The sequence below is a fragment of the Dermochelys coriacea genome, chromosome 1, assembly GCF_009764565.3.
Source record: "Dermochelys coriacea isolate rDerCor1 chromosome 1, rDerCor1.pri.v4, whole genome shotgun sequence".
NCBI lineage: Eukaryota > Metazoa > Chordata > Testudines > Dermochelyidae > Dermochelys > Dermochelys coriacea.
The window spans coordinates 176795728-176820068 of record NC_050068.2 but is presented as its reverse complement, the minus strand read 5'-3'; the positions used below and the strand labels follow the sequence as shown (position 1 = coordinate 176820068).

General features: G+C 43.8%; 2 protein-coding genes across 4 annotated transcripts in view; one reads left to right on the top strand and one right to left on the bottom strand.

Annotated features, from left to right (window-relative positions):
* The window catches only part of LOC119852935 (multidrug resistance-associated protein 1-like), a 69474-nt gene extending 66760 nt beyond the window's left edge, over positions 1-2714 (top strand). For both annotated transcript variants that reach the window (XM_043509393.1, XM_038395092.2), the window contains one exon: positions 2298-2714. In XM_043509393.1, the coding sequence (XP_043365328.1) occupies positions 2298-2418 (121 nt within the window). In that variant the 3' untranslated portion in view covers positions 2419-2714. The remainder of the gene's footprint in view (positions 1-2297) is intronic.
* HSPA13 (heat shock protein family A (Hsp70) member 13) lies at positions 659-22927 on the bottom strand. Of its 2 annotated transcripts, XR_006279430.1 has the most exons (6): positions 22565-22725; positions 18219-18559; positions 15329-15539; positions 13997-14164; positions 11298-12339; positions 659-669 (listed from the first exon to the last, which is right to left on the bottom strand). XR_006279430.1 is itself a non-coding variant. In XM_038395168.2 (5 exons), the coding sequence occupies exons 1-5, from the start codon at positions 22857-22859 to the stop codon at positions 11660-11662; spliced, it is 1695 nt and encodes a 564-aa protein (XP_038251096.2). In that variant the 5' UTR covers positions 22860-22927; the 3' UTR covers positions 9232-11659. The 2 variants fall into 2 exon arrangements, 1 of the variants encoding a protein (XP_038251096.2); XM_038395168.2 differs by lacking the exon at positions 659-669 and having other exon boundaries at positions 9232-12339; positions 22565-22927.
* Between the last annotated feature and the right edge of the window lie 1414 nt (positions 22928-24341).

Below are 24341 nucleotides of genomic sequence, written 5' to 3'. Positions count from 1 at the left end.
TTTCCAAAAACTTCCTGGATTGTCTGTGCACCGCTGTATTGCTCTCCCAGCAGATATCAGGGTGATTGAAGTCTCCCATGAGAACCAGGGTCTGCGATCTAGTAACTTCCGTGAGTTGCTGGAAGAAAGCCTCATTCACCTCATCCCCCTGGTCCGGTGGTCTGTAGCAGACTCCCAAGATGACATCACCCTTGTTGCTCACGCTTCTAAACTTAATCCAGAGACTCTCAGGTTTTTCTGCAGTTTCATACTTGAGCTTTGAGCAGTCATACTCTCATACAGTGCAACTCCCCCACCTTTTCTGCCCTGCCTGTCCTTCCTGAACAGTTTATATCCATCCATGACAGTACTCCAGTCGTGTGAGTTATCCCACCAAGTCTCTGTTATTCCAATCACATCATAATTCCTTGACTGTTCCAGGACTTCCAGTTCTCCCTGCTTGTTTCCCAGGCTCCTTGCATTTGTGTATAGGCACTTGAGATAACTCGCTGATCGTCCCTCTTTCTCAGTATGAGGCAGGAGCCGTGCCCTCTTGTGCGCTCCTGTTCATGCTTCCTCCTGGTATCCCACTTCCCCACTTACCTCAGGGCTTTGGTCTCCTTCCCCGGTGAACCTAGTTTAAAGCCCTCCTCACTAGGTTAGCCAGCCTGCTTGCGAAGATGCTCTTCCCTCTCTTTGTTAGGTGGAGCCCGTCTCTGCCTAGCACTCCTCCTTCTTGGAACACCGTCCCATGGTCAAAGAATCCAAAGCCTTCTCTCAGATATCACCTGCATAGCCATTCGTTGACTTCCACGATACGACGGTCTCTACCCAGGCCTTTTCCTTCCACGGGGAGGATGGATGAGAACACCACTTGCACCTCAAACTCCTTTATCCTTCTTCCCAGAGCCATGTAGTCTGCAGTGATCTGCTCAAGGTCATTTTTGGCAGTATCATTGGTGCCCACGTGGAGAAGCAGGAAGGGGTAGCGATCAGAGGGCTTGATGAGTCTCAGCAGTCTCTCCGTCACATTTTGAATCTTAGCTCCTGGCAAGCAGCAGACTTCTCGGTTTTCCCGGTCAGGGCAGCAGATAAATGACTCAGTCCCCCTGAGGAGAGAGTCCCCAACCACCACCACCCGCCTCCTGCTCTTGGGAGCGGTGGTCGTGGAACCCCCATTCCTAGGACAGCGCATCTCATGCCTTCCAATTGGCGGAGTCTCCTTCTGTTCCCTTCCCACAGATGTGTCATCTAGTCCACTCTCCGCATTAGTACCTGTGCAGGGAACATGAAAACGGTTACTTACCTGTATCTGCGTTGCTGGTACACGGACACTCCCCTTTCTTCTTCTGGAGGTCACATGCTGCCAAATTTCTTTACCGTCGTCCTGTCCCCGCAGTGCAGCCTGCTCTGAATCTTCAGAACGTTGTGTCTGTAGAAGCATATCCTGACGTCTGTCCAGGAAATCTTCAGTTTCTCTTATGCAACGCAGGGTCGATATCTGTTGCTCCAGACCTTGAAGCGTCTCTTCCAATATGGAGACCAGCTTGCACTTTGTACAGACAAAGTTGCTTCTGTCCTGTGGAAGAAAGAGAAACATGGCACATCCAGTGCAGGTCACAACAGATGAACATTCCCCATCCATATTACCTTCTTTCTATAAGCTTCCTCAGGAGTTGTAGTAACTACTCAGAGAAGCCGGCAAGATGTAAGCCTCAGTGGGCTCTCCCTGGGCGAACTCCCAGGCAAACTCCCTCTGATAGCCTCTCTGCTTTCGCTGCTCAGCTGATTCGCAGCTGACTGGCTTTTTATAACAGTCAGGCCCACTCAAGGCTCCCCTGGAACAAAGCATTCCCAATTCAAACAACCAATCAAGCACATGGTCAAACTGTCCCCACAACAGACACCCAGATACTCACCAACACAGTCTCCTTAATGCAGCCCTTAGCGAACCTCCTCTCAGGCAGATCCCAGGCAAACTCCCTCTATTAGCCTCTCTGCTGTTCGCTGCTCACCTGGTTTGCAGCTGACTGGCTTTTTATAACCGTTGTAAACACAAGTTACTAGCAAGTCCATTTAATTTACCAGAGTAAGTTGATTGCACTCTAGAACTTAAGGTGACAAGGCAAAGTTTCATTTTATAAAAACTTTTTTTGTGCAGGAGTTCACAGCTTCATGAATCTCTGAGTTATCTACTGCAAAGAGATTTTCCCATATTAAAGGAAATCTACCTAATCCACACCTTCAGTAGGGCTGGAAAGTATGGCTGAAAAAAATAGCTCAATTTTCCTCATCATCTTTTTGTTTCTGCATTGCAGAGTGCTTGTTCTGGGCTCTGGAAGAATTATAGAATTTGATACCCCACATAATTTATTACTTCAGCAAGGAGTTTTTTCGAAAATGGTCTCTGAGGCTGGGATAACACAAGATATCCAATAACTCATGAACTTATTTTTGTGAAGACAAGAATGCTGGTTATTCTGAACTCCAAATGCAGGAAATGCTCCAGGGATGTGTGGTTAATTTTATCCTTATCATTATAAAATGATCACACTGTTTAGGGGAATTGGGTAGTTTTAACACTACAGACTTCTTACATGTGGTAGGATAAAAGCTGATTGTTGCTACTGTTAATCTGTATTGCACACTCTTCAACCTAGTTTATATACTTTTTCACTAGAACTACAAAATAATAAAGCTATGCTTTTCATATCATACAGTGACTTTTACTTTAATAAATGATCTAGAGACTACATAAATTTGCTGCTGGCACAAGAGGGTGCACCTTCATTCACCTGAATTTAGTCCTGAGTTCTATTAAGACAACTACAAGAATCTGGCCTATTTGGTATTGAGAAACTTGAGTATGACAGAACGAAACCAGGGAGGGAAGAGGCCTTTAGTTCCTTTCTTGGTAGTGCCTTTTAAAAAAATAAAAATAAACATACAAACTTCTGTTTAAACACAGGTGTTCATAATTACCCACTTCTGCAGCACACACTTGCATTTAACTTCTCAGGAAGTTAATATTAACACAAGGCAATTGTTTCTATAGAATTTATCTTCCTTCTAAAGAAGCTACATACTTAACTGAACCAGATGGAAAGAATTATTTTTAAACTCAAGTGATGCTAGTTTGCAAGAGCATGTTCAAAGATGTTTGAGCAAACAATAAGATGGAAAATATTGCAGTGAGAAATACATAATGAAGTCTGGAAGTGATGTACAAGTACTATGCTTCTCTAAAGCTAAGGACTTAGGGACGAAGTGGAACATTACCTATTTTCTCAGGGTTATTAAGAGGTGTACAGCCACTACAAGGTTTATTTCCCTTGAAAATATCAGGTCAGTGTTAACATTCCTTAAAGACAGTTAACAATTTTGGAAAAAAAAAAAGTTTGTCCTTTTTGTCTTTTGTAGCAATAAATCACAAGCAAGAGATGTTGCTTAACAAGACCCCAGGGAGCAGAGGACAGAAAAAGGTAGTCCATTGCTGGAGGAAGGCAATGTAGTAGAAAAACTACCACGTGTGAGTCTTGTAACAATAAGATACCCCCCACCCTAATATTTATTTTAGAAAAGACCTTGACTGAGGAAGGGGAAGGATATAATGCTGTAGCTGGCACTCTCTCCTGTAGAGAGAGAGCCAACCATCATTGATACAAGGTAAGGTCAGCTGTGCTGAAAGAGAACTGCCCTCTGTCTGGAATGCCCTGCAATGTGTCTTCTCTGAAGGACATTTAATATTTTTGCTTTCCTTCCTCTCCTTAATGCTGAACAAGAGCAGAGGATTTACCATGGGCAGGCTTCTCTCTGGTGGTCACCAAATGCTGATGGAGGGCTTTGACAAAGAGAAAAGCTTACCTTGAGGTTAAGGGACTGGAGTTAGAAGTCATATGTTTTAGTGCTTGCTCTACCAAACTTTTCATTAGTAAGTTTGAGAAACTCAGTTTCTCTCTGTCTTCATTTCCTCATCTATGAGATGAGAATACTCTATTTTACAAGATGAGTGACTACATTCATGTATCTGAGAAATGCTCATATGCTGCTAATAAGGACCACAGAAGAGCCAAACACATCAGATTCTCCTAGTTTGGGACATCAGTTGCATTTATGAAAAGGGGTTAATGATACTAACTTAAGAGTGATAACTGTCTCATTATATCAGGTTTCAGAGTAGCAGTCGTGTTAGTCTGTATCCACAAAAAGAAAAGGAGGACTTGTGGCACCTTAGAGACTAACAAATTTATTTGAGCATAAGCTTTCGTGATGAAAAGCTGTAGCTCACGAAAGCTTATGCTCAAATAAATTTGTTAGTCTCTAAGGTGCCACAAGTCCTCCTTTTCTTTTTGTCTCATTATGTGTTACCCAACATCTATGGTTAAGCATCTCTGCCTCCAGCCTGTCAGGCTTTTTGTGTTGTACTACCCCAGCCCTCCTCCCCAAAAAACAAACTTGGCTACAGCGCAGATAGACTATGAATCATTTCAGTGTAAGGGCTGCAGTGCACAGCAGCAATAGTTACTGCTTAGAGAAAAGGAGCACTTGCATTTTCCATAGGAAGTGGAGCCACAAACAACATTCAGCCAACTACCAGCACTGAACCTTGTGCAGACAATTCCCATGTGTACCCACAGAGCAGATATGCTTTGTTTAATAATAAAAAAAAAAATTGGTGTAAACCATTCATTTCTCATTGGCCTGTGAAAATGTGGCAACAAGCATTATATGCAATTGATACCGTGTAAAAACCTGGGTCTTTAATGATATACACACTGTTAATTTTGGTTTTAAACCCCGTTTACTTCTGCCAAATTATTGAAATCTGTAACTTAAACGGCCGTTTTGTTTTGGTAATAGGACAAGGTAACCTCCATCTTGTCTCAGGTTCTTGTTCCTTGTACCAAGAAAAGGTGGGAAATCACAGAGGTGGGAAACTGGGTTTGCCCAGCAACAGCTCCCTATAGAAGTGTGAGGGGAGAGGAGCTAGGCGCACTCTTGGTCTCTGGAGCTTTCAAGTGGTCAGAGACTCAAGTGTCCAGCTCTCTCGCACTGCAGTACCATCTTGGCAGTAGCTATTGGCCTGCAATTTATTTACTAATAGGTTTGGGTTTGTTTATGCTTTTATTTGGGAAAGCAGACTGGCATACATGGACCTAGTCCGAGTAGTTAGTTCAATCTTACCCACAGAGACGGCGCAAAGTGGGATAGGGTGGGAGTTAAGATAGGGATACATACATACATACCTGTCCCTACCATTTGCTATCCATGTTCGGAGTTCATCAGTCCATCGTTGGCTTCGGTCGTCTGAATCCTGCCACCTTCCTCGTAAACAAATAAGTGTGTGTGTGTGTGTGTGTGTGTGTGTATAATCATTAAGTGTATGAGTGTGTAAGTGGTATCCCAAGTTTCCAGAGTTGTTAATCCTCTCCTCCCTTCCTCTTCCCTTAGTTAAATAAACTGTCGTTTGCTTTTATATTTGGGGTGTGTGTGTAGTTTTTGATATTCAGCTCTGATAGATGGGCTTAACCTGGGGACCCAGCGGGAGGTTACTGTGAGGCTTCCCAAAATATTCTGTTCAGATTGGCCTTTAGACATCAAAATCCTTACAACACCTTTATTCTAAACCTAAAGTTTTATTCTTTGCATTATTAAATGTCCATCAGTCCAGGGATAGTTTAGCAGAAAGAAGAACCGTATTCACTTTTTTTTTAACCCCCCCCCCCCCAGTGTTGGATATGTATTTTAATTATATGCCTTTAGTTGCAACCCTAATACAAGCCATTCAAAGGGAAATTTTAAATACTGATTAGAATAGCTATACAATTTCATACACATTCAAATTGGTCATCCACAAGTCTGCTTTTCTCAGTTGTCACTCAGTGATGCATTTGCAGTGTCATGGTGTCAACAGGCTCCAGATCAGGCATTCTCAACCTCCCCTCACAACATGCTTGTCGTAGGGAAGCGGTATAAAATCTTTGGGTGCCCTGCTAAAGAGCTGGCTTTCCCCTGCTTCCCTGTAGGGTGGCTGGGTGTATGGGCCAGGACCCTTAGCAGGGAGCCCAGCTGCAGGCCCTAATGAGGGCAGGCTCAGTGTGATCTGCTGAGCTGAGTGGAACCAGCTGGGTTGATGACTGGGAAGGCATATAAACCCAGGGAAGAGCTCAGGAAGGAGGCGAGCCAGGCAGGAAGATAGGAGGGTTGAGGCTCTGTCTTTGACACAAGCCTTAAAGGCCAGAGGACCCAGTGAGGGGTCAGAGCGAGGGCAGGTGTTGGGGGAATTGGGACTGTACAGCTACTGTAAATAAAAGAACACGAGTGGAGCACCTGCCAAAGACATCTGAGACCCTTTCTTTGTCCAGCCCAAGCACAGGGTGCAGCAACAAGGGGAAGGAAACTTGTGCCGCCCTGTGACAAGTTGGGGCTTGTCCGTGATTCTTCCTAGCCACTGATACCAGTGGCTGCTTGTATGGAGGAGACCCTGAAATGGCTGGTTACTACAGTGCAGGAGCTGCAGCAGTCCCAGCAGATGGAAAGGGCAGGTCCTGATGGCATGGCAGGGGGACCAAAAACGGGCCCTTCAAAAGTTCATCAAGGAGCAGTCGGTGGCCCAACAGCAGATCCTCCAGCGGGTGGTGAGTCTGGTGAGCGGGGACAGAACCAAGACAGCAGGGTGGGGGCTCTGTAAGATGGACTCCACACACCTTTTTGGGGACATTTGAATGGGTGGCTATGGCAGCAGGCTGGGAGAGTTCGACTTGGGCCTTGCCGCAAGCTCCGTACCTGGGAGGTGAAGCCTATGTGCCATTTAAGGCTTTGGGAGAGACCCAAGCCAAAGCCAGTGAAACCGTGAAGGCTGCTATCTTGGACAGGGTCAGACTCTCAACCGAGAAGTACCGTCAGCAGTTTTGGGCGTCCTGCTGGATGGAGAGCCTGAGGCCCAGGGCATTTGCCCAGAAGTTGACTGACAGTAGAAGAGATAATGAACCAGGTGATCCTGGAACAATTTCTCCAGGAGCTCCCTGACCCAGTACGCATTTGGGTCTGACGACAGCAGCAGCGGATGCAGTCTAGTTGACAGGAGTACATTGAAGCGGAGGCACCCAGAAGGGAGGTGAAGCCCATTAGGGGAGCAGGACCTGGACAGAGTCCACCGGAATCTGCACCCAAGAGTGGGGCGGACCCCGGGCCCACCTGCAGCTGTGAACTGACCTGTTGGCAGTGCGGGTGCCCTGGCCTCAAATAGAGTGTGGGTTGGTGGACAGAGGGTAGGAGGGACCAAGAAATCAGCCCTTAAACACCATACCCATGTTGGTGGGGAGGAAGCCCTGAAAGGGATTGGTGGACTCTGTCTCCACCTGCTTACTGGTGCGTAAGGGTCTGGTGAAGACATGCTGGATGGTTCTGGTGAAAAAGGTAGTCCTTTTGTGTGTCTATGGGGACACCCGGAGCTACCAGGTAGCCCGAGTTCCCCTGGAGGTCCAGGGGTGCTTCCGGTGGCAGCAGGTAGGGGTAGTGGAGAGGTTACCCTACCCAGTCCTGCTGGGAAGCGATGGGGGACTCCCTTCTTGCAAGACACGAAGTCGGAAGGGAAAGCCTGAGGAAGTGGGGGGGAGAACCAGATTAGGGAGGAAAAGAGAGATGGGGGGGCTGGTAGACCCCCCCCAAAAGTAGCAAGAACTCTTAGACAGCAGTGGAAAGAAAAACAACAAATGTTGGTTTTGTGGTAACAAAGGACCACCCTGGGAAGGGGGGCCAGGAGTGCAGCCCTCATGAGCCCAAGAAAGGCAAGGGACTTGGGGCCTTGGAGCTGACCCTGGAGTCAGGGTATCTAAGCACACAACCATGCCACAGAGAGGGCCGAGGGGGGGGGAAGGGGCAGGGAACACTCAAACATAGCCTGAACAGGACTGTGGACTGTGTTAGGCTAAGGGACATGTGTGGGAGACCTGCCCCTACTGTAGAGGCAGGGGGAGCACCTAAAGAACCCCAGGGAGGACCCACAGCCATGCTAAATGAACCCCCCTTGAAGGGCCAATATGGCTGGCCGAGGCCAGGGCTGGTTGAGCCTGGTGGCTCATTAAACAGGGAAGGTGGGTTGCAGGGCAGAGGTATAAAACCTTTGGGTGCCCTGCTAAAAAGCCAGCTTCTCCCTGTTTCCCTGTAGGGGGGCCAGGTGTATGGGCCAGGAGCCTTAGCAGGGAGCCTAGCTGCAGGCCCTACTGAGGGCAGGCTCAGTGTGATCTGCTGAGCCTAGTAGAACCAGCTGGGTTGATGACTGGGAAGGCATATAAACCCAGGAAGAGCTCAGGAAGGAGGTGAGCCAAGCAGGAAGATAGGAGGGTTGAAGCTCTGTCTTTGCTGGCTGCCACAAGCCTCAAAGGCCAGAGAACCCAGTGAGGGGGTTGAGTGAGGGCAGATGTTTGGGGAATTGGGACTGTACAGCCACTGTAAATAGAAGAACACAGGTGGAGCACCTTCCAAAGACAGCCGAGACCCTTTCTTTAGCCAGCCCAATCACACGGCACAGCAACAAGGGGAAGGAAACTTGTGCCACCCTGTGACAATGCTATAAAAACTCCATGGCCCAGCTGTGGCACAACTGTTTTTCTGCATATAAAAGCCAGGGCCAGTGTTAAGAGGTAGCAAACCGGACAATTGCCTGGGGCCCTACAGCACAAGGGGCAGCATAAAGGTAAATTGCTCAGGCTTCAGCCCCAGATGGTAGGACTCAGGGCCCTGCAATATTCCTTGCAGTCCTGCCTGCCAAAACTTTGGCATTCTGCCCAGGGCTCTAGTGAGTCTAATGCCTGTCACAGGTGGCTGACCCTCTGGAACCTGCTCACAGCCACATGACCCCTGGTTGAGAACCACTGCTCCAGAGGACAAATACTCCTGCAGTTAATAGTGAGAAGGTTAAATATTTTTACTAAGAGGCTACATCCAGTAAAGTTAGATTTCATTTTCTAGAAACCTCACTGGACAATGGCTGTGGAATGCCCAAATCTGTACCATACAGAATTTCTACAGCATGTTTCTAGTGATCTTATTTGTCACTACTGATTTAATAAAAAGGGTTACAACAATTCTAGATCACGTTGTTTAGAGCTGCTCCTTCACTTTTCTAGCACATATTACCCCCTTTTGTAGGTTATTGGTGCACTTCCTTCTCCCTGCCCTTAGTTCTGCCTTATTTCTAACAGCAATGCTTCAGACCACAAGGAAGTCCCAGAGAAAGAGAAACAAAAGTTTGTCAGACCTTAGGCAATTACCTTTATTTAAGAACATATTTTAAAAGGCTGTATATGAATATCTCTGAAGGATGACATTTTCTCCAAATGCAGATGATATACATGTCAACCTGTAAACTGACAAGATTTTAAAATATTGAAGAGGCATCACTACTTCCAAGACTGCACTCACCTGAGCCTCAGCTACATAAACTCTCCTAAGTAAAGATAGATGGTATAGGGCTAAAGCTACAGGTATCAAGATTTAAATAGAAGGACTAGTCTTAAAAACAGAATTCCAATCTTCAAACAATGTCATTTAGTTAAATGAAGAAACTTGATTGTATATTTTCTCTGGTGCACAACTTACTAAGTACTATATTTTGTTTTGTTTAAAATGCAGTGGTTTGTGCCAAAATACAGTACCAAAAATTAGCATTTTAAGACCAATTGTAATTCTAACACCCTTAAAAAAAAAAAGGCTATGAATGACTAAGAGCAGCATAAGCCCTAATTCTTGCAAAGATTTCTACATATATGCAAAGTAAACATAGAAGTATTTGCACAACAAGGGCCTGAAATAGCATCTGCATGGTATTTGAGAGAATTGTACTGCATACTGATACTTGTCCATTATTTCTTTGAAGGGATTTCAACTGTCATTCGTATTTAAAAAAAAAGTTTCAAGAATTACATACCCACCCTGCTAATTTTTGTAATTGTACAATCACTTAAAATATTTCCCCCTCTTGTTGCGTCAGGACCCACATAAACACAAGGCAGGAGGACCCTTGAGAACAAAGAAGTTCTGCTATTTTTCCTTTCTCCATACAGAAAGCTTCTTGGTTTTCCTTGGTTACAGGTCAAAAGCTACTAGCAGTATCATCTGAAATACTTTGCAAACTCAGAGACAAGGCCACTTTAAAATAGTTTAAAAAACACTGTTCTGACGGAATGGGTCTGCCCTACTAAGTGCAAGCCTATTACTGAAAAGTCTCAAAATGTAGCAGATAACTGTTCATTTTAGTTATTTTGCTATTAAATCTCACATTTCAAATACATTTCAAATTTGTTATGCAAATTTTGCTTAGTTATCTAGTTAGGTGATAATACCCTCTTCATTGACCAAAGGATAAAACATATATAAAAAAAGAGTTCATTTGGCTATTCAGCATTTCAATTTATCCCTTCAAAAAGAGCACAATTAAACAAGTTTCTTTAAAACCTTCCTCCAAGTTCTGTTCCTTGTGTTTATTAACCCACCAGTAGTCAAAACAGTTATCAAAAGCAAAAGGCTGCAATATTACTACATTTACATCCCAGTTCCTGTGCTACTTGTATGGTTTTTCTTTACCAGACTACACCTCACAATTATCACTCCATGTTCAATTCACAGGGTGGGGGCAAGCATCAGGAACCTGAAAACATGTAGACACCAACATGATAGGCACCAGGTAAAAATAGTTGGGATTCATTTCATTTTTAGGGAGAAAGTTAATAAAAAGAAGTTGTAGCAATTCTCTTAATTGAATACCAATGCATTTCATGGTAGGGATGTACTGATTGAAGAACTTGAATGGGACCCTTCCAGAGCCTAATGTGCTTTTTTCATTTAATAGAAAATTGGCTTTATAAAACCTTTTGGCTGCATGGCAGGAACTAAAGTAATGATGGTATTATCAGGTGTCTCCCCACTGGAGAAACATCAGAGGGACCACAGCAGCCTCTCTACCCGATGACAAACTGAATCATAAGGAACCCTTTAGGAAAAGGCATTTTAAAGCAGACACCAGTGTAACAGCATGAAAGAGCTAAAAAAATTTTAATTTTTTTTTGACTGCAGTAAGTCTACATTAAAAAGAGACAACAAAATCCACAAATCGTTTCAGCAATAACAGTATGCTGTTATAAACAGCAGCACAAGAATCTTAAGTGGACAAATAGACAGTATTCAAAACAGGAAAATTGCATTTAGAAAGGTGCTTTGAAGTGCTCAACTGACTCAGTTTAATAAATAAATTTAAGCTGAACATTAATTTGAGCTGTCTGCATTAATACTGCTACACCTCATCTCACAGTACATACGATCTCCACCACAAGTTCAAGCTCATGGTTACATTCCGCTTTCAAGTCTTCAGGGTCTGCTAATAAAATTTAGCAAGAAAATGTGTGCATTTTATTGGCAGTAGTAGGTTTTCACCCCACATGCAGATGACAAACCAATGGGGCAGAGGTGGGTTGTTATTTTTGAATTGCTAGTACCTTTAAAACATGATAGAGCCAGCACACAATAAACGGTCTAGCAACACTTAAATGGAACAGAATTAAAAAGGTAGATATTACATGGCTAAGACTAGGCTTCATTGTTTGTTGGGTAAGTCTATGCACTGTCATGAGTGCAGTTTTTTGAAACAGTGAATAATAGAATGTGACAAGAACAATGAAGTTCAGTCGAAGTTAGTTTTTCGTAAATGCCTATTAGGAATTTCTACAGCACTGACTTGGAGGGGCCAGGACCCTCCAACAATCCCAGCTTGGATAGCTACGCCCATTACCACTGCCAAATCAGGATCTACAGAGGTGTTGGGTTCCTTTCCAAAGAACTCTTGAATAACTCTGCGTATCCGGGGAATACGTGTGGAGCCTCCTACTAATACAATCTCATCCACTTCTGTCTTGGATAGATGTCCTTCCTTCAACACCTGCTCAATGGGCACAAGGATCTTCTGAAAAAGGTCCTCATTCATCATCTCAAACAGTTTTCTTGAGATTTGTATTTCAAAGGCAACTTTGACAGTGTGGCTCTGTGTTTGTGAAAGGTCATCCCTTAAAAGGTTTATCATACCATCTTCCATTTGTGAAGATTTGGCTGCATTTACATTATTTTTTTTTATCTGTTCTCTTTCTGAAAGTTCTTTTAGGCCCTTTCTTTCTGGCATAGTAAGAGAGACTCTGACAGGAGAAGACTTGTGTAGAGTTAAATTTAACTTGACTGCTTCCACAGCCTGCCTAAGTCGATGTATTTCTTCCTTTCTGGAGGGCACCGAGCCATACATTTGATGGATTTGGTCATACAAGTACTGCAGCAATCGCTGATTAAAGTCCTGTCCTCCAAGTTTGTTGTTACCTAAGACATAAAAATATATCAGGTCACACACAGTATTTCAGAAGGCACAAAGATGCCCTTTATGTCATGTGCAGGACATTCTCAACGGACTGGGAAAAAAATGTTCACAACTATAGTCCCAACAGTCAATGGCACAATCAGAAGTATAATCACTTGGGGATAGTCTGTAATGTGATTCACAAAACAAGACAAGAATGTTCTCAGGTTCTCTGTTTCAATGTGCCTAAATGAAAAAGCAAGGGGTTGGGGATTTTAGAGGAAGTATCTTTAAAAAAATAAAAGAGTCCACGAGAACACTAGGAAGGAGTTTGGTTCGTAGAATGTAAAATTTGAAATGGAAAATATTTGCAGCCTGCTGTGATACTATGCAAGTCAATCTTTTCCATATTCCCAACTCACACTCCGAGTCTTAGTTACTGTCTATATCTCTGCCCATATTAGACATTTTCACTAATAGCAGCAAGATGAAACTCATGAAGGATTATTGCCTCAACTCCTGGAGCTGAACTTTGTTAAGGACTTATTGTATTTTAAAGCCTTCATATTAAAATCATATACTAAGGGACATTAATGTGCGCTGATAAAGGCTACTTTTGAGCCATAAGTTATCTATTCTGTCAGTTCTTCCTGTGGAAACACTGATTCCCAGTAGGAGTTATTTCAGCTCTTTGGATCAGTGAGCTTCAAGCTCTAGTAAGGACCCATCCTACACTAGGCTTTATGGGTATGTGGTGGCATAGTGCACTCATCCCAATTTCCCTCCTAATGTGTTAGTTCCCGTTTTCAAAATACCCATGCCTGCTCTTCATAAGATTGGCCTCTTGAGTTTTCCAATGGAATGGGCAATACCCATAAATATTCAGTCCATCTTTTTATTTCAACTGAAAAAAGGAGTTCATACTGTTCAACAGAACCATGTTGAAATGGCCGACTGCATTTATTACTTTTTTGCTTTCACTATACAGCGCAGCAGATGTCAAAGCCCATTGAGTCGGGAATATCAACAATAGTACTCTGTCTCAGATCTGTCTGAACCCAGGTCATCTGCAAAGCAATTGTGTGTTCACTACATAGGTTTACAAAGCATTGCTGCCAGAATTCTTTGCCAAGTGATGAATCATTTTGGCATATTTGTGTTACAAAACCTGTTTCTGGGTTAACCGTGTGTGAGCTCTCCACCCCTTAATGTCTGAGCTACAGCCAAGCACAAAAGGGGACTGTTCTAAGGCACCCTTCAATAATATGACAAATCCCCTTGACTCAAGACAGATGGAGGTAGTAGAATGCTTTGAAACGCCACTAGCTCCAGGCACAGTAATTGTAAATGCACAAATGCTCAGGTTACCTGTGCACAAATGTGACAAGACAGAAAACTAGACCACAGCTTCTTATGTTAAAAATCAGCCAAAGAATGGAAGAATCTCTCTTAATTAAAATCAGTTGCAAACCTAATTTTATAATTATGGAGAGTAGAAATAACATTCAGGGGACCAGTAGGTCATCTAAAGTTCTAAGGTATGTCAATCTCAGCATGTCCATTTAGCATCCCTTTACAGGTGATTTTTTTTACATGTATCCACTGAAATTATATAGAACTAGTTTTTAACTTAAGAAAAAACAACCTGTTCTATTGAAGTATAGGGTGACTTATCCTTACCTGCCATTGCTCGTGTCAGAAACATCCCTCCTTGTTTATTCAATAATGAGACGTCCAAAGTTCCTCCACCCAAATCCACTACCAAAACATTAAACACATCCACTTTATGGAGACCATAAGCCATAGCTGCAGCAGTAGGTTCGTTAATTACCCGTAATATCTCCAACCCTGAAAAAGCAAAACAAATTAATATTTTCTCCACACAACTGATAAGTGGAATCTATTATACTACACAGAGTTATTAGTAACCCAGCCCATTTGCCAGCAAAAAGCTGGCATTGTCCAACGGTTGCCAATGAGTAGAAGGCAGGTTTGCAAGGCTGCAGCCAGGGAAGGGAGCACTGGGATGCACCTCCCTGCCTCACTGCAGCCCTGCAAACCTCCTGCGGTCAGGGTAGCAGTAGAGAGAGGGGCTGCAGTGCAAAAGTTGGGGCTTTCTATCTGGGGCCAAAGAGCTGCACAAGACCTCTTCTCTCTGCTCTCCAAGGCTCAGCATCTCCCAGCGTTTCTTCCCCTGTGTGCAGTTCCCTGGCAGGACACAGTCCAGAAAGCACAGGGAGAGATGCTGCGTAGTGCCAGCATCCTGGCTACAGCTCTCCTTCTCTGCTACTACCCTGCCCATAGCACCCCCTCCCAGGCCACAGCCCCTTACCTCCTGTCTACAGGCAGGTTTGCAGCGCTGCAGCCAGGAAAGGAATGTCAATGGGATGTGATTTGGTTAGTAGCAACATTTTCCTGAGAACCAAAGGAGTTATATTTGGGTTGCTATTAAGTGGAATCTACTGTAATGTTTAAAGAGAAACTCTATGAAAATATTCCATTAAATAGTGTCAATTTTTGTTCAGACTGAAGTAAAATATAAGCTGTTGAGAGAAAAGTTCACAGCGAATTCTACATCTGCCATAGCTTTCTTGTTTTGTTTTTAAGATAAACTTGGAATATCATTCTTAAATTTACTTTTAGAGCAGTCTGTCAGAATGAAAACTGACTGAACAGTTACCTCAGTGTGCTTTCTCAGAGGAGGTGAGGTGGGATGGTTTATCTTGTTTTTATTTGAGTCTGATTTATTCCCATGAAGTTTCCTGTATAATTTTCTCTACTTGAAAATTTCCAAAAAACCTATTCCCTTTAGTGATACGTGAACTCATTGCTATCTGTACTTGCATTAGCCCACGGCACTTCAGATCATTGGAGAGTTCCCTGCTGTTCTTGGTGATTGCCTCTAATTCTCTGTTGCTATTCTACATTTCACAAACAACTCAGTGTAGATGAGTAAACCTCAGGGTAATTCAAAGAGTAGAGGGGAAAATACCAGAAAGAAAGATGCATCACCTGCAAGGTTAGCTGCCTTAATAGTACAGTTCCGTTGCCTTTCATCAAACTCTGCTGGCACTGAAATCACAGCATTGGAAACTGGCATGCCAAGGTACTCCTCTGCCATCCTCTTTAATTTCAATAGCAGTTGAGAGCCAATATACTCAGGCGTGACATATGTTTCATTGGTTGTCACTGAAAATTCAGCTGCTCCATTGTTACTGAAAATCTGGGGGGTGAAAAGAGAGTGAGAAGGATAGGCAGCAAAACCCACAAGTGTGAAACAGCCCATCTTTCATTAAACAAAATGCTTTTGTGAAACTGTACTTGGAAATGTAGAATACCTGCTTACTCCAGAATGTACTATGAGTGGTGATTTTGCCAGCCTAAAACATTCTATCTGAACCAGTTTTCTTTACCTTCCATCATGAATGATACATGACATGAAGGCATTCAAATTGCCAGAACATGTGCCTAAAGTACTTTTGTCTATTTTGCCCAAATAGATCAGTGAGTCAAAATCCAGAAGCTGGGTCACACAATATCAGAATTAATAATCCTATACAACAGCACATCCAAGGAATGAAAACAGTTCTTTTAAGGTGAATCCTAGGTCTACTCTACTGCTAAAGCAGAAATTATGCAGGACGCCTCAGGAGACACGCATGTATATAGGTACTTATTCAGTCCACATCAAAGCAGTTGCCGAGTGCTACTGTACCACTGAAGATTTATTTTACGCAGACTCCCTGCACCCACTATTAGCAGAGACAAGAGAATGATTTCCGATGCCTGACTTAGTACCCATTGTTAAGTATTTTATTGTGCTAGTTTAACCATTGCTGAAAGACAGGTTTGTGGAACTGCTAGTTTCAGGTCCATTTATAATTATAAATGAACCTCATAAAAAAAGAAAAAACAAAAACAAAAAAACACAATGAAAAGGAGTACTTGTGGCACCTTAGAGACTAACAAATTTATTTGAGCATAAGCTTTCGTGAGCTACAGCTCACGAAAGCTTATGCTCAAATAAATTTGTTAGTCGCTAAGGTGCCACAAGTACTCCTTTTCTTTTTTGCGAATACAGACTAACACGGCTGCTACTCTGAAACCATACACACTGTAACCAGAGTGATCACTTAAGGTGAGCTATTACCAGCAGGAGAGCGGGGGGACCTTTTGTAGTGATAATCAAGGTGGGCCATTTCCAGCAGTTGACAATGTCTGAGGAACAGTGGGGCAGGGGGGAATAAACATGGGAAAATAGTTTTTACTTTGTGTCATGACCCATTCACTCCCAGTCTTTATTCAAGCCTAAGTTAATTGTATCCAGTTTGCAAATTAATTCCAATTCAGCAGTCTCTCTTTGGAGTCTGTTTTTGAAGTTTTTTTTGTTGAAGAATTGCAACTTTTAGGCCTGTAATCGAGTGACCAAAGAGATCGGAGTGTTTTCCAACTGGTTTTGAATGTTATAATTCTTGACCTCTGATTTGTGTCCATTTATTCTTTTGCATAGAGACTGTCTGTTTTGGCCAATGTACATGGCAGAGGGGCATTGCTGGCACATGATGGCATATATCACATTGGTAGATGTGCAGGTGAACGAGACTCTGATGGTGTGGCTGATATGATTAGGCCCTATGATGGTGTCCCCTGAATAGATATGTGGACACAGTTGGCAACGGGCTTTGTTGCAAGGATAGGTTCCTGGGTTAGTGGTTCTGTTGTGTGGTTGCTGGTGAGTATTTGCTTCAGGTTGGGGGGCTGTCTGTAAGCAAGGACTGGCCTGTCTCCCAAGATCTGTGAGAGTGATGGGTCGTCCTTCAGGATAGGTTGTAGATCCTTGATGATGCGTTGGAGAGGTTTTAGTTGGGGGCTGAAGGTGATGGCTAGTGGCGTTCTGTTATTTTCTTTGTTGGGCCTGTCCTGTAGTAGGTGACTTCTGGGTACTCTTCTGGCTCTGTCAATCTGTTTCTTCACTTCAGCAGGTGGGTACTGTAGTTGTAAGAATGCTTGAGGGTATTTGGGAAATTGTAAGTGTAAAAGACTAGCTATCCATAATCATGAAAAAAAAATGCATTGAGAACAAACTATGAAAGCTGTGTATTACATAATGTTTACAATTCAATTGATGTTTACTGAAACATTATTTTGGTTTACATCTTATACAGTATCAGCAGGTAAGGTCCTACTCTGTGCATTGTGACAAAACAAGGCTAATACTCAAGTAACTACAGGAGGGGGAAAAAGGATTAGTACCCTAGAAACTCTCTACCTGTAGTGCATTTCTTGTTGTATAAACTAGAATTAATAAAAATAAATGTATTCAATAGAGAGGGAGGCTCCATTTCAGAGAGAAGATTCTTGCATGTTTCAGTACCCTCTTGTTCAGAACAGAAGAGGGTCATGTATGTACTGTATCCACAAGCCATCACAACTAGTAAATTCAAATTTGGCATTTGCCAACAGAGCAACTCCCATTGCCAAATACTCTTCTCAGATTTTTCCTTCTCCTGTGAAACCAGTTGTTTTGCTCAAGTTCCAAATCCCACTTCTCTCTGCCTCAAACTCCTATGACAAAACAGTCCAGTATCATAGGTATAAAAGTAACATAGGTATAATAGCCAAATGCAGTTAATCAAGAAGAAATACATGTACAAAATAATATATGTTATTATTATCTTTATTTTAAATTTTTGCAATTTCTATGTTTGGATCCCACCAGCACAAAGACCGTATTTTGTTCCTGAAATGCTACATTGAGGGTTCTGCATCTTGATGATCAACCTGCCAGACAAAGGCAATTGGATCTACTCCCTCTGAACACCATATATATTATATATATATGTAATATATATATAAAAACCTGTAGTTTGGATAGAATTGGTAAAGATTGCTATCTGTTTACCTTAAATGGATATCTGCTACTTTCATTTTTCAGCTCTTCTGGAGTGAAGATTTTCCCTATGAATCTTTTGGCATCATATACCGTGTTCTGTGGATTAGAATCTGCTAGTTCTAGGCCATCATATCCCACGTATACATCTGTGTCTGTGAATGATATTATGCTTGGTATGCTGTTATGCCCACTTTCATCTGAAATAACTTTCACCTGCCCTGTGCCAGGAAGGAACACGCCAACAGAGCAGTAAGTGGTGCCAAGGTCAATCCCAATCACTGTTGGTGTAGGCATAGGTAGATACTGTTGTGCCAGGTAGCCAGCCAACAAAAGGGCCAAGACAGCTGAACCTGTGAGAGCGATAAAAAGATAGTATCAGAGCATCCATCCAAACAAATTTGGAAGTTCTTCATAGCTATAATACTAGTTGTGACAGTGGCAAACTGAGTGCCAGCTCTGGCCAAGGCCATAAGAACTGACAAACTCGTAGCTGGAAGCCAAACCAGCTCACCCATATGTTAGTTTTGTTCAAAATAGGTATTAGTATTATAATAATATATTTAGTGTTTAGACTATGAAATGCTTGTAAATTGCTGCATGCATTAATCTCACTTGTAATATCTGTATTCCATTCTATAGGGAAATACGCAAGTTTTGCTTTATAACCTTGAAAATGTTTGCTCTGAATTTGTGAGCTCAGACACAGGAATAGCGTGTCTCTTCCCCACACTGTACATTAAGAAAAAACCTATCAAGGTTAAACAGACCATTAAGAAACATCACAATACAAAAGGATTGGTGAATGGCCCTATCCCACCTCGGAAATGCTACATGCAAGGGAGCTTCTAAAATGGACTGCAGGGCCAAATGTAAAAGATAAAATAGGATTACGAGAAAATTTTTCATTTCTTTTCTGTTTGAAGTCTCACTGGGTCAGAGACACTTAACTAAAGCAGAGCTCTCCAGGGCCCTGAAACTGAATTGACAGATTACTATCCCTGTCATCTTTAGCAATCATATATGGTATGCTTGCTTGCTTGGTAGCACCTGTAAATAACTTTCTTATTTCTTTTTCCTAGGTAATAAGCCTTTAGATAGTTTATTATGGGACTGGCTACAGGTGTTGTCTTTAGTGTAACATCAAAGGGTAGATGATGAGGGATAGCAGACTGGTCTCTTGGGACTGGAAGCAACCTGAAAATTTGGCGATTTTTATGTAACTGACTATTTATCACTAAGTACAGCTTGCGTGGGTGGCAAAATAGACTGGAGAGCCCGAGGGGACGGTCTGACATTCCACAGTAAGACTAGTACAGTGGCCCAGGAGTTCACATTTGTTACTGAGTTGATGAAATCTAATTATAGAACATGCCACCAGTTTGGGGTTTTTGACAGTCTGGCCTGAGGTAACACTCACGGCCATGAATCATTCAGCCAGCATGATATTACTCTGTTGTATAAATCCCTCCACTGATTCCACTCAGTATATATCTTGGTATATATTTACTCTGATGTAAAAGTAGAATGTGAAATCACATTGTGAAACTGCTTTGTGCTTAGTCACATTGTGAAACTGCTTTGTGCTTAGTCACATTTCCTCAGAAGTCAGCAGCAAGCTTGCATCTGGCAATTCAGGCAAATTGCTATCCACTGAAGTGTAACAGACAAGGACATAAGATTTATGAAAGTTTAAAGAAAGGAATGGTAAATCAAATAAACAAAATAATGATTTTGTTCAAATTTTTTTTGTTCAAAGTGATTTACAAATAATAATTAATACTCATCTTCCATGTGAGGTATGCAAGTATAATCTCTGCATTACAGATACTGAAAACGAAGCAGAGACTAAATGAATTGCTCAAGGTCACAACAAATCAATGACATAGCCAGAGTAAGATCCCAAGAGTTCCTGGCTACTAGTTCATGGCTCAAGTGACATCTCTCTATTTCGCTCTCCTGCTTATTTTAAAGACTGTCAATATAAATATACATACAAAACATGAGCTTCCCATGTCAGTCAAAGACTAGTCATATCTTCCAGAGAGCAATAGCCTGATGTACTGGTATTGGGACTTCATTCTAAGCATAAAAGGCAGCATGGAAGATGGCATAGAGATGGGAGAGGTGAGGCCGAAACTGTTGACAAAGCCAAGATACAGGATAAGAGAAGAGACCCAATATGCGAGCTGGGCAGGGTCAAGGCCTGGTCTTAAATGCAAGAACAAGAAATGTATTTTGTATAAATTGCACAATGTGGAATCAGTGGAGGGATTTAAAAAGAGGAGCAATAAGGTAGGATTAGTGGGCAAAGATAACGTTAACATATGTTTCTGACAGCATGGAGGGCCGTATAGGGAAGGCTGTCCCTCCCCAAACAGCCTGGCCCCCGTCCCCATCCACCCCCCTCAGAATCCCCGATCCATCCAACCTCCCCCTGCTCCTTGTCTCCTGACCGCCCCCTCCCGAGACTCCCCACCCCCATCCAACTCTCCCTGTCTCCTGACTGCCCCCAAACCTGCACCCCTTTCAACTGCTCCCTGTCCCCTGACTGCCCCCCAGGACCTCCTGCCCCTTATCCAACCCTCCCTTCCCCCTGCTCCCTTACCATGCCGCTCAGAGTGGCAGGACAGGCTTATTGGAAAACCTGGGAGGGCGCAAGCTGTGCTGCCCAGCAATAGTGGTGGGTCAGAGCAGTGCTTGCTCAGCGGCGTGGCTGCAGGGGAGGGGTCAGGGGCTAGCGTCCCCAGCCGGGAGCTCAAGGGCCAGACTGAATGTGGCCCACGGGCCGTATTTGCCCACCTCTGCCCTAGCTTAATCCATGTGAACTGTCAAAGGCAGACAAACCCTGAGTGTTATTATTAATCCCATAACGTGCCATCTTCAGGCTCTATTGACCATTAAGGCACTAAGATGAAGGGCTCAGCACTCAAGTTTGAAGACCGGGCCCTCCATATGGATCCCCAGGAAGGGGATCAGCAACAAACCTGTGACAGATGGAAAAGGTTATCATAAGAATGGCCAAACTGGGTCAGAACAAAGGTCCATCTAGCCCAGTATCCTGTCTTCTGACAGTGGTCAATGCCAGACGCCCCAGAGGGAATGAACAGAACAGGTAATCATCAACCATTCCCGGCATCTGGCAAACAGAGGCTAGGGACAGCATCCCTGCCCACAGCCATTGATGAACCTATCCTCCATTAATTTACTTAGTTCTTTTTTTAACCCTGTTATAGTCTCGGCCTTCACAACATCCTCTGGCAAGGAGTTCCACAGATTGACTGTACAATGTGTGAAAAAATACTTCCTTTTGTTGGTAGGCAGCAGGTTTAAAGCAAATTTCCTTTGGTGGCCTCTAGTTCGTGTGTTATGAGAAGTAGTAAATAATATTTTACTATTTACTTTCTCCACACCAGTCAGGGTTTTATAGACCTTTATCATATCCCCCCTTTAAGTCGTCATCTCTCCTCTAATCTGAAAAGTCCCAGTCATATTAATCTCTCCTCCTATGACAGCTGTTCCATACACCTAATCATTTTTGTTGCCCTTTTCTGAACCTTTTCCAATTTATCTTTTTTGAGATGGGGCAACCATATCTGCACGCAGTATTCAAGATGTGGGTGTACTATGGATTTATATAGAGGCAATGTGACATTTTCTATCTTATTATCCATCCCTTTCTTAATGATTCCCAACATTCTGTTCGCTTTTTTGACTGCTGCTGCTGCTGCACACTGAGTGGATGTTTTCACAGAACTAACCACAATGACGCCAAGATCTTTCCTGAGTGGTAACAGCTAATTTAGACCCCCATCATTCTATATGTACAGTTGGGATTATGTTTTCCAATGTGCATTACTTTGCATTTATCCACATTAAATTTCATCTGCCATTTTGTTGCCCGGTGCGTGCCCACTTTTGAGCGATTCTTTTGTAGCTCTTCACAGTCTGCCTGGGAGTTACCTATCTTGAGCAGCTTTGTATCATCTGCAAATTTTGCCACCTCACTGTTTACCCCTATTCCCAGATCGTTTATGAACAGGTTGAATAGGACTGGGCCCAGGACGGATCCCTGGGGGGCACCACCATCAACTCTGCTGCTCCTTTGTGCACGTTACGACATTGGGCCCGTTGCTGCCCTACAAGCTCCCCCCCCATCCCCCACCCCTGGCCGCAGGCGAGAGGCTGGCAGAGCAGCTCAGCCTCCCCGCCGCCAACGCCCCCAAGGCCGCCCACTGGGGCCAAGGGCGGAGAGGGACCCGAGAGCGGGGACCCGCAGCGAACCTCCCCCGGGCACACGGGGGCCCAGACTCTGCCCCCCGCCCCCGAGAGCGACGGCCCCGGCCCCGCTCACTCACCCAGCACCGTCATCTCGCCGGCCATTGCCCCCGCGCTCGGGCCCGCTCGCTCCAACCGCCACTTCTCCGGCGGCCGCCCGGCTTCCTGACCCGGGGCCGTTTGCTGACGCTCCCTTTCTGCCAGGGAGAGGCTTGGGAAACCCCCCCCCCCGCTCCGCCCGCGCGGCCCGCTGGGAGGTGGAGTCCGCTCGCCGCCCCCTGCCCAGCGCCGCTGAAGGGCCGCAGGCTCCCATAGAAACGACAACTCCCGGCAGCCGTCGCGAGAGCGACGGTGCGTCCCCGCGTAAGACGTCATCAGAACAGCGTCCGCGTTCTAGTGCGCATGCGCACACGGAGAGGGCGCTGTTCCGGCGCGTGGCTCGCAGTGTCTGCTGGGGCGGGTAGTCTCATTCATCCTATCCGGGCACTGCGAGCAATTCTCTCTTGTGGCCACCCCCGCTGCGAGGCATGGGTCAGGCCCCAACGTCATCAGATTGCTTATAAAACGGGGTGGGGCGGGGGGAGGATAAAATGGTGGGTTTTTTGGTTTACTGCTTGCCTGGTTTTCAAACACTGTTGGGCACAGAAACCAGAAGGATGCTCCAGGTAGAACCTGAACAGGTGGTAACCCTATTTGGAGACCACGTTTTCCAGTTTGTATCCCCCACCATGAGGGCTACACGTTTAGGAAAGCTGAGAATAGAAATGCATATGATTCCCTGTTTCCACGACCTAGGGCATGAAGAAAAAACACCAAATATGGCTAATCTGTGATAAATATTTCAAGTTGCCAGGGAGCAGACTGAGCCTCTTCAGCACCATTTCCAGAGTCTTAATTCCCCTCTCACCACCCACACTATTGCTAACTTCCAAGGATTCATAAATCAGGCCTCAAAAAAATCACAAAATTGGCTTAAAACTATTGAAATAAAACCAGAGTTTTGTTTTGTTGTTTTTTAAATAAAATTCGTGAGCTTTTTATTTGCCTTTATGGTTTCTGAGCTTTTAGGGTTCACTCAGGTCATGGCAGTCAAGCATCTTGTGGCAACTAAAATGGCCAGAAATTTACTTTTTCAAAATGAAAGCAAAGATTCTCACCATCACTTGACTTCGTTAGCTGGGGCTTTAAGATAACCAAATACTGCAAGACTTGTGATCAAAAGCACAAGAGTTAGTAAGTCTTCCCCCACTTCTAGCGAGGCAGGTGATCAGTTCTGTTGTTTAGGTTTGGCCCACTATAGGGCTTCAAATCCTGATGGCAACTTCAGGGCCTCAGGGAGAGTTGGGCCCCTGCTCATTATCTCACACATATCTCCTTCCACAAGGTCCAGAACCCCTCAAGGCCTTCTAGGGGAAACAGCAGAAACTGTTTTCGTAAGATTGCCTAGCGCTTTCATAAACATTTTTGTTACCTTTCTTGAAAGTGCTCTCATGTCTCATTGCAACGTTAAAAACATTCTTTAATGTTTTGACACAATCATATACACACAGCTCCTCTCCTTTGTGCATTTGTAACGTGTGGGAGGGGAGACTTCTGGGGAAAGTCATCCACAAGGAGTGAAAAGACATTAGTGCAAGGAGTGAAAATTCTGCCCAGGACTTTGCAAATAAGCCTGCTAATGCTTTCTGCGGGTCCAATTGTAGTCAGTATTCCTAGAAATCACCCACTACTGGCCCTGTTTAGCTTTTTCTATATATAATATTATGCAATGCAAAATAAAACTAGTTAGTTAAAATCAAATCGAATTTTGAGTAATTAAGTAAATAGTTTAACAAGTAATTAAATAAATAGTTTAAC